A 14,150-nucleotide genomic window follows, 5' to 3' on the forward strand; every position below is an offset into this window, starting at 1 on the left:
GTCACCATGGATAACAGACATTGAATATTCACATGACACATTAAATTTAGCCTGACCGCGCCTTCACCCTAGCCGACGTATGATGCTTATTTTGTAATACTAATCACGAAAGTTGATCAGAATCATCAACCTTGACACCGAGTCAGCGTGCTGGTGGAGAAATGACCTCGGCAGGAATAGTTAGCGTCTCGCGGGGAAGCTAGGCTGTGCCGGTCTGGGGGAATTCATGGTGCCTCATAAGGTGAGCTGGTGAGCTTCGCCTGACAGCTCGCAACGCGCCAGACATTTACGACTGACAAAAAGAACAGACGAGAATTGCGAAAGAAGGAAGCGAACTGATGCATTGAACCAAGCAGCTGAGATCTGTCACAATAACAACACACAAAATGAGTTACGAGCGCAAAAACACGACGCCGGTAGCTGACATTCCACTGCCAGACAACTATGAGACCTTCCACCTCCCAGATATTCGATTCCAGCACCACCCTGCAAACAGCCCGGCCGTCACACCCATTGTTCTCGTGGTCCTCGATCGCCCCAAGGCCCATAATGCCTTCAGCGCGGACATGGCCCGCTCGCTGATCACAGCGTTCGGTCTGCTGTCGCGCGATGCGCGCGTCCGCTGCGTTGTCCTTACCGGCAGCGACATGACAAACAACCGCACGTTCTGCGCCGGCGCCGACCTCGACATTGGCTTCAACACGGGCGGCGACACCCGCTCCAACCACCGCGACTTGGGCGGTGCCGTGTCGCTCGCCATCCACCACTGCCGCAAGCCCGTCATTGCCGCCATGAACGGCAGCGGCGTCGGCGTCGGCATCACCATGACGCTGCCCGCCGACATTCGGGTGGCCAGCAACAAGGGCAAGTATGGGTTTGTCTTTGCGCGCCGCGGCCTGGTCATGGAGGCCTGCTCGTCGTATTTTCTGCCGCGCCTGGTGGGTCACGCAGCCGCCGCCTACTTGACGACCACGGGCAGTGTGCTGCCGGCGTCCCACAAGATGCTGTCGCCGCTGTTCGCCGAGATTGTTGACCCGGACAAGGTGCTGCCGACGGCGCTGGGCCTGGCCGAGGACATTGCGGCCAACACGAGCCCGGTAAGCACGCGCGTGATGAAGGACATGCTGCACCACGGCGGGAGCACGCCGGAAGAGGCGCACCTTCTGGAGAGCAGCCTGCTGTTCCAGCGGTTCCAGAACCGGGACCTGAAGGAGGGCATGGCGAGCTTCCTGGAGAAGCGGGCACCGAACTTCCAGGGGACAATGGAGGAGGACGGCCCCGTGGAGTGGCCGTGGTGGGACACCAAGATCCTCGAGCGGGCCAACGAGACAGACAAGGCCAAGTTGTAAGTCGGAGCAGCAAGGCAACAGTCATGCCGTGCATGCACCTGTGTACATAGTATCAAGAGAATGATTGCAAACTTTGATTGGACGGTGGACGGTGGACGGTGTGACGAGGCCGAGGATCGAGCCATGCTGGTATCATCTTGGCAGCTGTGGACCGGGTTCAGAGCGCGTCCATCTACAGCCGCGAGCTTGTAGCGGGCGTCCAAGTCGGATATATCAAGCAAGGCAACTGTCTGGAATGTTCCCATCTGGAATAAAAAAGCCGCCTTGCACAGACAATCCATTTGAGCATCGGTTCTCTCATGGGGAGTAGTATTCGGCTCATCGCATTGGCCAGGCCAAGGTAGGTTCCTCTTCCGATGGTGTCTCACTGTGGCCGCCAAGTACGTACGCGGATGTAGAATCCATGAAAATGAAGCCTTGAATGGCGTTCAAAGGGTGGCTTGAAATTCCTCTTTTGGTCCATGGAGAGGGTCCGTCCCCTCTTTCCCACCTTGCCATATTCGCCGTAGATATTGTCATTTCCCGATGCTCGGGTCCGGGCAGGTACGCATGTCCCTTGCTGGTTGCCCCTTCCGTCTCAAGCTCCTTCCCGTTTTATTGAAGTGAATCGCGCCTTCCGCCCTCTGTTGCCCCGCCCCGGAATACATGCCCCGATTTTCTACTCCCCGTGAAGCTGCCGTTGCTTCCGTATTTGCATCTTGAGCCTACCCAAGGCAACCAACAGGGCGCTATTTTACTGCTTAGGCACGGTTTGCAGTGGCCTCCAGTAACTGCTCACGTAGCTTATGGCGCTGCTTGCCTGGCGCGAGTTCCGCTCCTAGACCGGAGCTAGCATCTCGGCATTGGACCTCTTTTCGTTGCTCTCCAATTTTTTTTCATACTCCTCCAACAGCACATCCAACACTTGCGACTTTCATCAGAAGCCCAACGCGACCGCGTGCCATTGTGACCCTGTGGCTGCGTCCGGGACTGCTATTTTCGTACAACTACCATCCGATCGCCTTCCGCTTTCTCTTTTGCCTTTCTCTTTTGGCTTTCTTTTCTGCCCTTTCGTTCTCTCGTTTCCCGCTTTCTCCTCCAGTCCTCCCCTCGAGCCTCTGTCGCCACGTTCTCTCTCCGTCCCGAGCATCGGAGCCTCACGTCGCAAAGTTCGGCTTCGCCATGCATATCCTCATCGTCAACGACGACGGTCCACCGTCGACGCACTCGTCGCCGTACGTCCACAGCCTCGTGCGCGAGCTGCAGCAGGCCGGCCACCTGGTGTCTGTTTGCCTGCCGCACACGCAGCGTTCCTGGATCGGCAAGGCACACATCATCGGCCAGACCGTCGAGCCCACCTACTACCGCCCGCCGCCATGGTCAAGTCTACCGGCAGGGATCTCCCAAGCGGAAGGCGAGCCCGGCAATGCCGGCACCGTGCACACGCGGCCGTTCCGCCAAAACGGCAATAGCAACGCCGGCACCAACGGCAGCTCGGACGAGGCGCCCGAGGAATGGGTCCTCGTCAACGGCACCCCGGCATCGTGCGTCCAGATTGGCCTGTTCCACGTCTTCAAAGAGCGCCCGCCCATTGACCTGGTTGTTTCGGGGCCAAACTACGGCCGCAACACGACGGCCGTCTTTGCCCTGAGCTCCGGCACGCTCGGCGGCGCGCTCGAAGCCGCCACCTGCAACAAGCCCGCCATTGCACTGAGCTACGCGTTTTTCAGCCGCAATCACGACCGCGACATCATTGCCGAGGCCAGCCGCCATGCCGTGCGCGTCATTGAGGCGCTCTACCGCCAGTGGCCCAAGGACGTGCCGCGGGACAGCGCCGACAGTGTCGACCTGTACAGCGTCAATGTGCCGCTGGTCGCGGGTGTGTCGACGCACAAGACGGTGTACGCGGGCATCCTGCAGAACTACTGGAGCGAGGGCGGGTGCTTCGTGGCCGAGGACGTGGTCGAGGACGTGGTCGAGGACGTGGTCGAGGACGTGGTCGAGGACGTGGTCGAGGACGTGGTCGAGGACGTGGTCGAGGACGCGGCCAGCGGCGCCACGGATGTGGAAGAGGAGCGGCTCCGCACCAGCCAGACCCATGGTGAGGCCGCCAAAAAGGCGGCGTCGGCATCAGAAAGACCAGACGTAGCTACGCAAACATCAAACGCAGCAACAACAACAACAGCAGCAGCAGCAGCAGCAGCAGCCTCCGGTGCTAGCTCCGGCCACGGCCATACGGCACCCATCACGCACCGCCACTTCAAGTGGCAGCCGCAATTCTCTGATGTCTACCGCAGTGTGGACGAAGCGCCGCCCGGCAACGACGGCTGGGCCGTGCGGGAAGGTCTGACAAGGTACGTCTCCGGTTGCTAGATAGTCCTGTTTTTATATGAACTTGCAGTCGACTAACGCCAGCAGCATAACACCACTCAAAGCAAACTTCTTTCAGACGGCAACCAAGCTGCACCAGACCGAGTTCCGCCTGTGAGTATACCAGCTTCTTTCCCCCGGCCATTCGTTATGTTGAGGTTCATTTGTTTTCTATTGTATTTGTTTCCTTATTTGGCTGCGTCATGACCTCTCCTATATACCGTTTCATTTATTTGAGCCCAAGTCTTCTTGGAGCACGCTTTTGTGTATATATCAACTTGGATACAGGTCACAGACCGGAGAGCGGAACAACACGTATCGTGTGGAGGCTCTAGCTCTATAGACAGATATAGACGCAATCGATTTTTTTGATTTTTTTTCCCTTTACCTCTTCTCTCTCTCAGGTTCTCTCCTCCGGAGTGCTGTTGATAACCGAGCTGCATTGCATTTTTATTTTCCCTGCCTTGTTTTGTTTTTCAAGCGGATCGTATCACTAACAGCCAACCTTCAGGGACCCTCCCGCATCACAGGAGTCAACCAGTGTCGCAAGTGTACCGATAGAAAGTTTGTCCATAGCAGAGAAGGAACCAGAGGGAAAAACGCCAACACCATCAGTACCCATTGCATCCAACGAGACACTCTATGCCCTCGTCGCCTACGAGGACCCCTACGTCCAGCCCATCATCTTGGACGCGCTCAAGGCTGCCATCCCGGAAAGTCAGTTACATCTGTTGGAGGCAGCGCCGGGAGCCACACTGCCGACGGCTGCCGAGCCGGTCTCCCTGCAGGGACTTGTGGACGACGTCGTTCGCAAGACAGAGGCGACCCCAAAGGTGCTGCAAATCACGCCGTACGAAGTCATCGACTTTGACTACGCCGCCCGCCACGCCGCATCGACTGTGATCAACAGCTACATCATCCGCAAGGCCCTGATTCGCAAGCACTTTTTGGCCAATACAGTGGAGCAGTGGGTGGCCAAGCGCCCGCAGTCGGTGCTCGCCCGGCACGTCCAGCGCACGGAGACGTTCGAGGTCGACTACGCCGAGTTCCTGGACGACGCGCTGGTCGAGGCGTTTGACCTGCGCGCGAGCCTCGCGGCCAACGAAGACTGCGAGGACGAAGCCAGACGCCAGTGGTGGATCCTCAAGCCCAGCATGAGCGACCGCGGCCAGGGCATCCGGCTCTTCAGCACTATGGAGGACCTGCAGGGCATCTTTGACGGCTGGGAGGCTGAGCAGGAGGAGGCCGGCGAGGAGGGCTACGGCGACGACGACGACGACCACAACGATGCGGTGGCGGCCGCCGACCTACGGCACTTTGTGGCGCAGCCGTACATCCACCCACCGCTGCTGCTGCCGGGCACGGACGGGCGCAAGTTCCACATCCGCGTCTATGTGCTGTGCGTGGGCGCGCTGCGCGTGTACGTGCACCGGGACATGCTGGCGCTGTTTGCGGCCAAGGCGTACACGCCGCCCTGGGAGACGGAGGGCGGTGCAGGAGGGGGTGAGGAGGGCCACGAGGGCAGCCCCGATCTGGCGGCGCACCTGACCAATACGTGTCTACAGGACGAGGCCGACAAGGGCGACTCGGTACGGCGGTTCTGGGATCTGGAGGAGCCGGCGGGCAGCAGCGTCAACGATGCCATCAAAGACGCCATCTTTGACCAGATTTGCCGGGTCACCGGCGAAATCTTTGAGGCCGCTGCCGTGGCCGCGCCCATCCACTTCCAGCCTCTGGGCCATGCCTTTGAAGTCTACGGTCTCGACTTTCTCGTGAGTGCCTCGTCGTCGACGGACGCATCGCCATCCCCATCGCCGACGGCCTGGCTGCTCGAGGTCAACGCGTTCCCCGACTTCCGCCAGACAGGCACCGGACTCCAGGACGTGGTGGCGCAGTTCTGGCAAGACACGCTGCGCCTCGTGGTACGACGCCAGGTGTTTGGAAGAGGAAGTGGTAACGATGGTCATGATGACCAAGGTGAGACGGCCAGCGATCTCGGGGGGCTGGTGTTGGTCAAGGACGTGTCACTTGGCAGGCGATAAAAGCACAGAGTGCTCCGCCCGCAGAAACATGGTTTGCGACACGCGTCACGGGAGATGGCATTTGGAGAACAGGGCACGGAATGGGCAGGCGTTTGTTGCGCTGCAGGGCGTTTGGTTTAGGTTTAGAGAAAATTTAATCAAGACTTTGGATCCTGTTTTGTTGGCCATGTATCATGCGGGTGCCGACGTTAACCGCTTCACGTAAGTACTGCTTGTCTGAGGCGATCAGGGCATTGAAGTCGGGCTTGGTTCCCAGGCCCTGACGGCGACAAACTGACGTACGACGAGCCCAACCACCGACACACGCAATGGAAGTACGACGTATTTCTTACTCCATTTGTCTCCAGAAGTAAGGGCTGTGCAAGAAGGAAAACTTAAGAAAGGCGATCGATCCAAAGGCATTGAAGATGCAGCCAAGCGTCTGCTGTATCGGCCCAACCTGTTTTACCTCATCGACAACATTCCATGGCGTCTCGATTGATTGTCAGATAGTGACGCCGCAGCGGAGTTTGAAGTCGTGTGTGCAGCAGGTTGTCGGGCGTCGAACATCATTGCAATTTCTCTCGTTGCCGTCGCTTGCGCCGTATTCGTACTGCCTTTTCTACGCAGCCATAAGGAGATTTGCGATTGTCGACGTGTCGACGCTTGTTATGTATTCATATTGGCACTGGCCAAGTTCCGTGACTGACGGAAATTGGGGAAGAGCAAAATGGAAAAAATGGAAAATGAAAATGAAATGCGAATGGGAGACCTTTAGAAGCAGCAGAAATCCTTCTCGCCCACTCTGCCGGTGGAGCCGCTGCCGAACCGTGGCATGTTTAATCATTTTATCATTTCATCATTCATCAAAAGTTGCAAGAAAATGAGGGAAAAAAGAACTGTTCCATGGAAGAAGGAAATGAAGTAGATCCGGAAGAAGGGGGAAATAGAGAAACAAGCCAAGGAGAAGTTTGGGAGAGAGCCAGAGAAGAAAACATGATCGCTGCTTGAGTCAGGGTTGGAATGGCCCAGGGCAAGGTCAACCACGGCCTGGCCATATGCACTTATCTTCTCCTTGTTAGTTGTAGTTCTTAGGGGTCCCTTAAAAGAAAACAAGCTGGGCAAAACGGAGATGATGTCCTCGCGGGCCTGGCCCCAGTTCATTGACAGGCATACTTCTTACTCATCTCCCGCAGCTCCCTGAGAGCAGACCTTTTCGAATCGCTCAACTCACGAGCCGGTAACTGTCTTGGCAGTTGCGTGATGTAAAAAAAAGTGAGCATTACAAAACCGCAGAATCGACAAATTACCACGATAGATTTCAACAATGCACAGCAAAGGCGGACTGAAAAAGCCTGCGTCAGTCGTCCATGTGCAATCGTCATATACTTAAAGTAGTATATGTTTCGAGCCATTTCGAGCCATTTCGAGCTAGAGTGTGGAAACGAGACGCGAGGACGGACAGATGGAGATGGGGAAAAAAGGAGTAAAACGGGCTGTTTGGGCCGGCACTGCCACGCTCCAACTCCACTTTGTCGATAACGGACAACGACCACCATTCACAATTCAAAATAAAAGACCTTCAAATGCCCTGCTTTGTCGGTGTGTGGTGATATATGTTGTACAGATCCGGGTGGGAAACGGTGAATTTGTAAAGAAGCATTTGTGTGAGCGTTTATTTCATAAACTTTATAGACGAAGCATGGTAATTACAATGTTGGTGGAGCCTATGTTTTTGAGTACAATGGGAGAATTCAACACCCAACATCCATTCCTTGTATGTTGTAATTAAGTACTACTCATCTGAATGTTCCTGGGGCTCATTTTTGTAGACGAGTAGGCTGATTTGCGCCTTTCACAAGATGCGTCCGATTTTTCCTCGGTATGCCGTACTTTCGTTCATTGCTTCATAGTTCGATACCTCATGTGCAATTTGATAAGATGAATCTCGGCGCCAAGGGAGGCAAACGGTGCCAAGAGCGTTGCATTTGCACTTTTCTTGGCTTCCCCTTTCGACCCACGCCAGACTGTGTGGATGTGGGAGCCGCTCAGCTTTTGTTTAAGCCATGGCTTCTTTTATTTGTGCGCATCAATGGTCTTGTCAGAGCAGAAGAGAAGGAGCAGACACAGTCAAAGAAGCTTGACGACCACAGACTATTACTGCCCCCTCTACGCCGAGAAGGCCGGGTCGAATGGGAAGGTCGGAGCGGAAGCGGGCTCTGAGAACGAAAGTGCAACCTACAGAAGCTTAAGTCGCACTATTCAGTCGCACTATTCAGTCGCACCACGTTATACAGTTTTGCTTTCTTTTTTTCCCCTTGAATTTGTATATTGGAAAGTTCTAGCCGTTGGACGTCCTGATTTTCTGACGGAACATATATTTGATTTCGTTTTTATCACAATTTCATGATGAAACGGACGAGGCTGCTTTCTGCGAACCGTGTTTGCCAGTACTTGTCCGGCACTTTATTGTTTGATTTTCTAGGAGATATATGCTTTTCCCGAGATTTCCGAGATCTCCAAAAAAAAAAAATCAAAGCAAACGACGGGCAAAGACGGGCGCTCCTCCCTTCTCCCCCTCAACAGTGTCTCAACATCTCGTTGTCCTTCTGCGTCCCGGCCTGCACAGCCACGCCCGATGTTGCATTCTGCGTCCCAGCAGGACGGTACGAGGGCGGGCCATCGGAAGTGGCCTCTCCGCGAACGGAAGGAGGACATTAAGTTATCAACTTATCAAGTCATCAAGAGGTGAAGAGATCATGAGGTGGGGTGTGTTGGTTGTTCATGGTGTGTGTCGCATGCTCCTATTGGCATCGGTTCCGTCAGCAGCCCATATTATACACATGATCTCCATCTTTCTCATGTCGTTTGGTCAAATGTTTGATTTCCACCTTCCTTTCTTCTCCTTTCCCCTCCTTTGCCGTCGCCTTTTGTTCGACTCCTTGGCAATATAAGAGTCTTTTTTCCCAAACGCCCGTTGCGCTACAAAATGTTGATAACACTGGATGGCACAACGAGGCTGTGCTTGCGTCGATCGCCGTTTTGCCATCACATTTCCTGCCGTATATTTTCCGATGCGTGAGTATTGTCGTTTCCCCCCCTTTCCTTCTCGTAAAGTGTACATCCGACTCGTCTAGAACAAGCAGGTGCATCGTTCCCCCACGTCGTCCTTTTTTTCCCGCTTAGCGAACAAACACGAGCTCCCCTGTTTCCCGTTTTGTGAACGGCCGCCCAGCCACCACCACGCGACACCGTCGGCAGAAGGGTTCACTCTCCAGGTTGACTTCAGACGGGACCGTTCGGCAAAACGCCAAATCAGCATCAACAGGTCTACGGCAGCAAGAGTGGTGTCAACCTGTTTCTTCACGTGATTATTCCACTCGTCAAGTCGTCAGTGGCGTGAGAGTTTTCGGTGGTCGTGTTCGGTAGTCGTTTTCGTTCCTGAAAGCCTGCACTGCCACATGGTGGCGTTCGCTCCGGCCGCTACTGTCACCCTCACTTACAGACACAGAACGGTCTCCTGCAGGAACCGAATTGGGAAATCCCCCCGTTTTCCAATCATTGCCCGACCGGCCCAGTCTGGCAGTCTGGCATTCGATTTTTTGAGGATCGTTTTGGTCTTCGTTGGGCCGCGGTGCCTAAAGCGCAACATATGCGTCGGTGAGCAATAGGGAGCACGTGTACATGCTTTGCTGTTTTTTCTGAACTCTGTCGTCCTCGTGGTGCATGGTGGTTTGTCGAATGGCACGGAGCAGCCGGTGCATGGTATCAGGCGACTTTCAGAGTTTTCGGGTCGGGTTGACCGTCTCCCCAAAGCGGCATTTTTACCGTACGGACCCCCGGTTTCAATAACTGTGTCTGTATTTTCTCCAACAAGAATATGCTAAATCAATAGCATGGTTGCACTTTTGATTCTCAAATAGTATTTTATTCCGGCTCAGTGGAATTATGCTGTCACTGAATATCCATGTAAGAAAAAAAAAAAAAAAAAAAAAAAAAAAAAAAAAGAAAAATTTAAAATGTCAAGAGAGAACAACCATTGCCTTTTAGACCTCTTACACAAACGAAACAGTCTTCCGTATATACAAAAATTTATCCGACAACACCGAAATACAATCGCCCACGGTCCACACAGACAAATCTAGTCTCAATTCCGACGATTTTTGGGGTTGAGAGCTTTAGTGTGAGTTTATTGAGTACAAAGTGGCTTTGCACTGCCGAAATGCCACGCTTTCCAAGATCTTGGCAGACCGCAACCAGTGAATGACTAAGAATGCCGTACGCCCGTATAAGCACATAATTTGGCAAGCAAGACAACTGTGCAAATACTCCGTACTACATCGTTTATACACAATCAAGGAAAAAGGGCGACAAACCTACACAATTCAATGGAGTGTAATTTACTTGTCCAATAGCATATACTGGCACGATATACTCCGCATGTTCGTGCGACATTATCTAAACCGGAATCGACAACGGATGTGCACGCTTTCTTGGCTTTCGCCTCAAGGCATTGGCCTCGACCTTCCTGTCAAGGCAGCTGGTTTGTCGAGACAATGTCTTGTTTCATTATGTGACCTTCCATTTTCGTCTTTGCTGTGTCTCTCGTCGTGGCGACACTTCTCTTCCTGCGAGCAGCTGCGAATCAGTACTGTGCCCTTTTCATGCACGAAAGCGACACACCGTACCTCTGGGTAGGACCCGTATGACTGCCTCAACTACCTGACTACCTCGTCTGGGCACTGCTGTATCGCATGCAAGGCTACGCCGTTACGACATACTCTGCCGTGCCATTGATGTCTGAAATATTGTAATCTGCTGTCACTATGGCAATGGCGGTGACATTTGCAAATAATATTTGCAGGCTGCATTCCTCAGCTAACTCCAGAACGCCAATGTCTTCTCCGTCCTTCTACATTACGGAGCATCTGACTTTAGGTTATGGCTTGGGCTGGCTGCCTCGTCAGCGCCAAGTCCGAGACAAACCGGATGCCACGATGCTCGCTGCCCCCTGCCCATTGGAATGGCCGTCTGTGCTACGTTGTCTTGTCTGTCGCGTATCATCGTGACCATGTCCCTGGTCAAGCCGGCTTCTCGTATTGTTCGACGAATCATGTCCCGGCTGTTGCACATTTTTGCCTCACGCGCTTGCTTGGCCGTGTTGCCTCCTGCGCCGTTCCATGCACAGCCTTGTCCAATCCGCTGAGACACCGTAGACAAGAGAAAAGGAACAAAGGTGAACGGCAGCCAAAGAAAAGAGGCCGCGCGTTGGCGAGGCTTTGTCAAGAAAACAAAGCAAAACAAATAAAAATGAAGACCGGCATGGAGCATCGATGCCAAAGTGAAGAATATGTATGTAGATCGTCTGGCACGTGCGAATTGCCTCCTTGGCCGTCGCTTTCCCCTTGCCTTCTGCCATGGCTGGCACTGCCCGACTCACAGCCTTCCAGCTTCCATTACAGCACTGTCCCTTCGGCAGCCTTGGCAGACGCCATAGTGGTGTCATGGAGACGGAAGACGGCGAACAGGAGTAGCTGGGGCCATGAAAACACCCAGTACACTTACCAAAGAGGCAGCCGGCAGAGATTCAGTGGACACAGGACCTCTTCGCGGGACAGAGGTTGCTCAATAGGCAGCTAGCGAATCACAACGCAGCGCCTTTGCCAATCGAGCCGAATGCAGCTAAATGCTTCGAGACTGTTCATGAAATGCGTTTATAACCCCTAGCTTGCGGGTGTCTAGCGGGCTGTGGAGTCGCAGCCAGACCCACTACTTTGAAGCTCTCAGCGCATGGCTACAAATATCAGCGCACAGTGCGTGCACTGTGTCGCTGTGGTGCAGGCTCTCCGTTTGCGCCACAAGAGGCCAACCGCTGTCAGCATATCTTGAAGCAAGTCGATTGAAAAAAATCAACGGCTAAGACGGCCATTCGACGTCTCTTTCACCATCCGTCCTGCGCCTCGTCTCATCTTGTGTCGACAGCCAATCACTTGTTTGCCATGCCGGGGGCCCGGGACGTTTCCTGATGCACGCTCCCGTGCGTGTCCCCGATATAGCAATCGCTTGGATGGAAAACACAAAGAATACATCGTAGACTGTACAAGGTCCAATCATGCGGCATTGCATCTGGTGCTGCTGGCTTTTTGCGGTTGTTATATACAGTGCCAGCAAACGATATGCTGCTAAACGTACACTGTAGTTCGCACCGTGGTCTAGGTTGCCGTCAAGCTTTCGCGACTCCAGTGCCCAGACCCGCGAAGGTAGTATCCCGTAGGCCAGGCAATAGCGTCCAGTATCTTACATGTACCCTTTGGGCGGTGCTTGGTATGGGGACAAGGGGAGCTCGAAAGACAGGCTCGCGAGGCATGTGGCTTTCATCCCCATACGAGGAGAAAGTCAATGAAAAAACAGGTCGAACGATGCAAAGTTTTGAAAATGCTCTGACGACCAAACGTATGAGATGCCAACTTGACAATAAAACAGTGCGGTCTCTCGTAGTTTTTCAACATGGAACGATAGGCGAGATGGTGTGTGGGACGGCTTCCCCAAGCGCCTTCCGCCTTGCATTGGGCTGTCAAAATCGAATCAGGTTCAAATAGGGAAGGCACCGACCGATCCAACCAGCCAAACGCGCCTGCCTCAACCCCCCTTTTGCGACTTGTGCTCTGTATGTCGTACTCCGTATTCTGTACTCGCCGTATCATTATGAAGAGATAAAAGATAATCAGGAAGGCACGGTCGAGACTGTTTCGCGAACAAAATGGAAATCCGCCCCAGCAAATCGCTCGCTCTTCGCTCTTACCCTTCCCTCTGGGTACCGACTGCACATCTTATAACGACACACCCTTTAGTTTCACGCCCCATATCCACATTTTGATATATTGCACGCTGTGATTGGCTCGACGCCCATTTGCACAGCCCCTTTGGGGGCCTCTTGGTGTTGTTGCATTTCTGCGTGATTGACTTCTTGGCAAACACCTGTGAGCAAAAGACGTGACTGGAAACGAAAGAACAAATGAAGGAAATTCGTGCCCTGAAAAACCTCAGGGCAATGGCCCGCTGCTGCTCAAGACTCGCGAACGCACCGAGGCACCTTCCGTGAACATCGTTTGGTGCTGGTCGCGCCTTCCTTTGGCTCTTGTATTCTCTGGCCGGGCTTTTGCGTCTCTGTTGCCCCTTTCCCTCTCTTTTCTCCCCCTTGCCATCAACACCAAGTTTGCACACAACACGCCCCCTTGCCGTCTCCTTTTTTGCGTCTACCCCCATGACGCTCCGAACACCACAACAGTACAACAAATAAACAGCGCGGACGTGACGGACGTCGTCTTCGCGCCAAACTCGACCTGTCTTTCTTATGCTTCTGGCCTGCTTCTTGGAAGAAGCTTTCCAGTGATCCCCAGTTTGCTCTCCCTGGCGCTCATTGTTTGGATGCCAATTCCCGTGCACATTAATTACAACTCTACACCATACACTTTGACAACAAGGAGTCTGGCAGCTTGCAGCTTGCCCAGGCCCAAAGCGTCGACGGACAACCAAGGCCAAACCACAAACGCCATGCAAAGGACCTGCAACCCATACCCACACAAAGCACTCTGCACACGACAGGACGAGGCAGATATCAGCTGCTGTCTCCCGCCGAGCCCGACGTCGTCCGTTTGTTGCCTCCCTCTCTCTTGCTCGACTCTCTTTGACCAGCTCTTCCTCCTCAGTTCAAGCCTCAACGCAAGGACTGTAGGGCTCACACATAAAGTGCACCAGCACTCCCGCTCGGCCTCCTGTCCAGCTTTGCTCAGCCTTTCGATGCAACTCCCAGACCACTGACAGCTCCTTTCCGCTCGGTGTCCACTCTGTATTATTGACCTGCTCTTGCTCTCACAACCCCCTGTCGCTGTCCTTTGCTCTACTTTTCCATCTTGTCGCGCTCCTTTACCGCACGCTCCATACTCCAATACCCTCATTGTTTCTTCCTCTCTTCGCTTTGTTTCCTCGCTGCTCTCCCGATCCTGTACTGGACCGGCTAGTAGCTTCCCTCGTCTCGTTTCTCAGCTCACGCTGTGAGAAAAGGAGGCTCATACGAAAGATCGAGACTCACGTCGGCTTTTTTTGCGGCTTACACTTTGCGAGACGAGTCGACTACTCTCGGCAGCTTGGCTTTGCATACGAACTTCCGGGCACACCGCATACATTCACCACCCACGATAGCCATTTCGATAGCATCTTCAGCTTCTTACTGTGTTGTCTTTTCGATTCGCACTTGTCGTCTTTCGCCCATGACCCTTCGGTTGCCTTCTCACCCTGCCTCCGCGCCCGGTCTGGCCACTCACAAGGCTGCAACTGCAACGGGCTGTGCGGTTCAAGGCAACAGGTGCCGCCTGCTAGGAAGGTAAAGGAAGAAGGAACGATCACCTGCGAATCCATTGCGCAGCCAAGA

General features: G+C 53.9%; 2 protein-coding genes across 2 annotated transcripts; both read left to right on the plus strand.

Moving 5' to 3' along the window:
* Nucleotides 1-386: 386 nt before the first annotated feature.
* On the plus strand, nt 387-1,349 carry SPBR_07626 (enoyl-CoA hydratase; the record flags this gene model as incomplete). Its single annotated transcript, XM_040765880.1, has 1 exon — nt 387-1,349. The coding sequence occupies one exon, from the start codon at nt 387-389 to the stop codon at nt 1,347-1,349; it is 963 nt and encodes a 320-aa protein (XP_040617264.1).
* Nucleotides 1,350-2,510: 1,161 nt separating this feature from the next.
* SPBR_06498 (uncharacterized protein) lies at nt 2,511-5,740 on the plus strand (the record flags this gene model as incomplete). The annotated part of the gene is made up of 4 exons (XM_040764754.1): nt 2,511-3,682; nt 3,747-3,812; nt 3,987-4,018; nt 4,314-5,740. The coding sequence occupies 4 exons, from the start codon at nt 2,511-2,513 to the stop codon at nt 5,738-5,740; spliced, it is 2,697 nt and encodes an 898-aa protein (XP_040617265.1).
* Nucleotides 5,741-14,150: the final 8,410 nt, after the last annotated feature.

This window comes from Sporothrix brasiliensis (assembly GCF_000820605.1).
Source record: "Sporothrix brasiliensis 5110 chromosome Unknown Cont20, whole genome shotgun sequence".
Taxonomy (NCBI): domain Eukaryota; kingdom Fungi; phylum Ascomycota; class Sordariomycetes; order Ophiostomatales; family Ophiostomataceae; genus Sporothrix; species Sporothrix brasiliensis.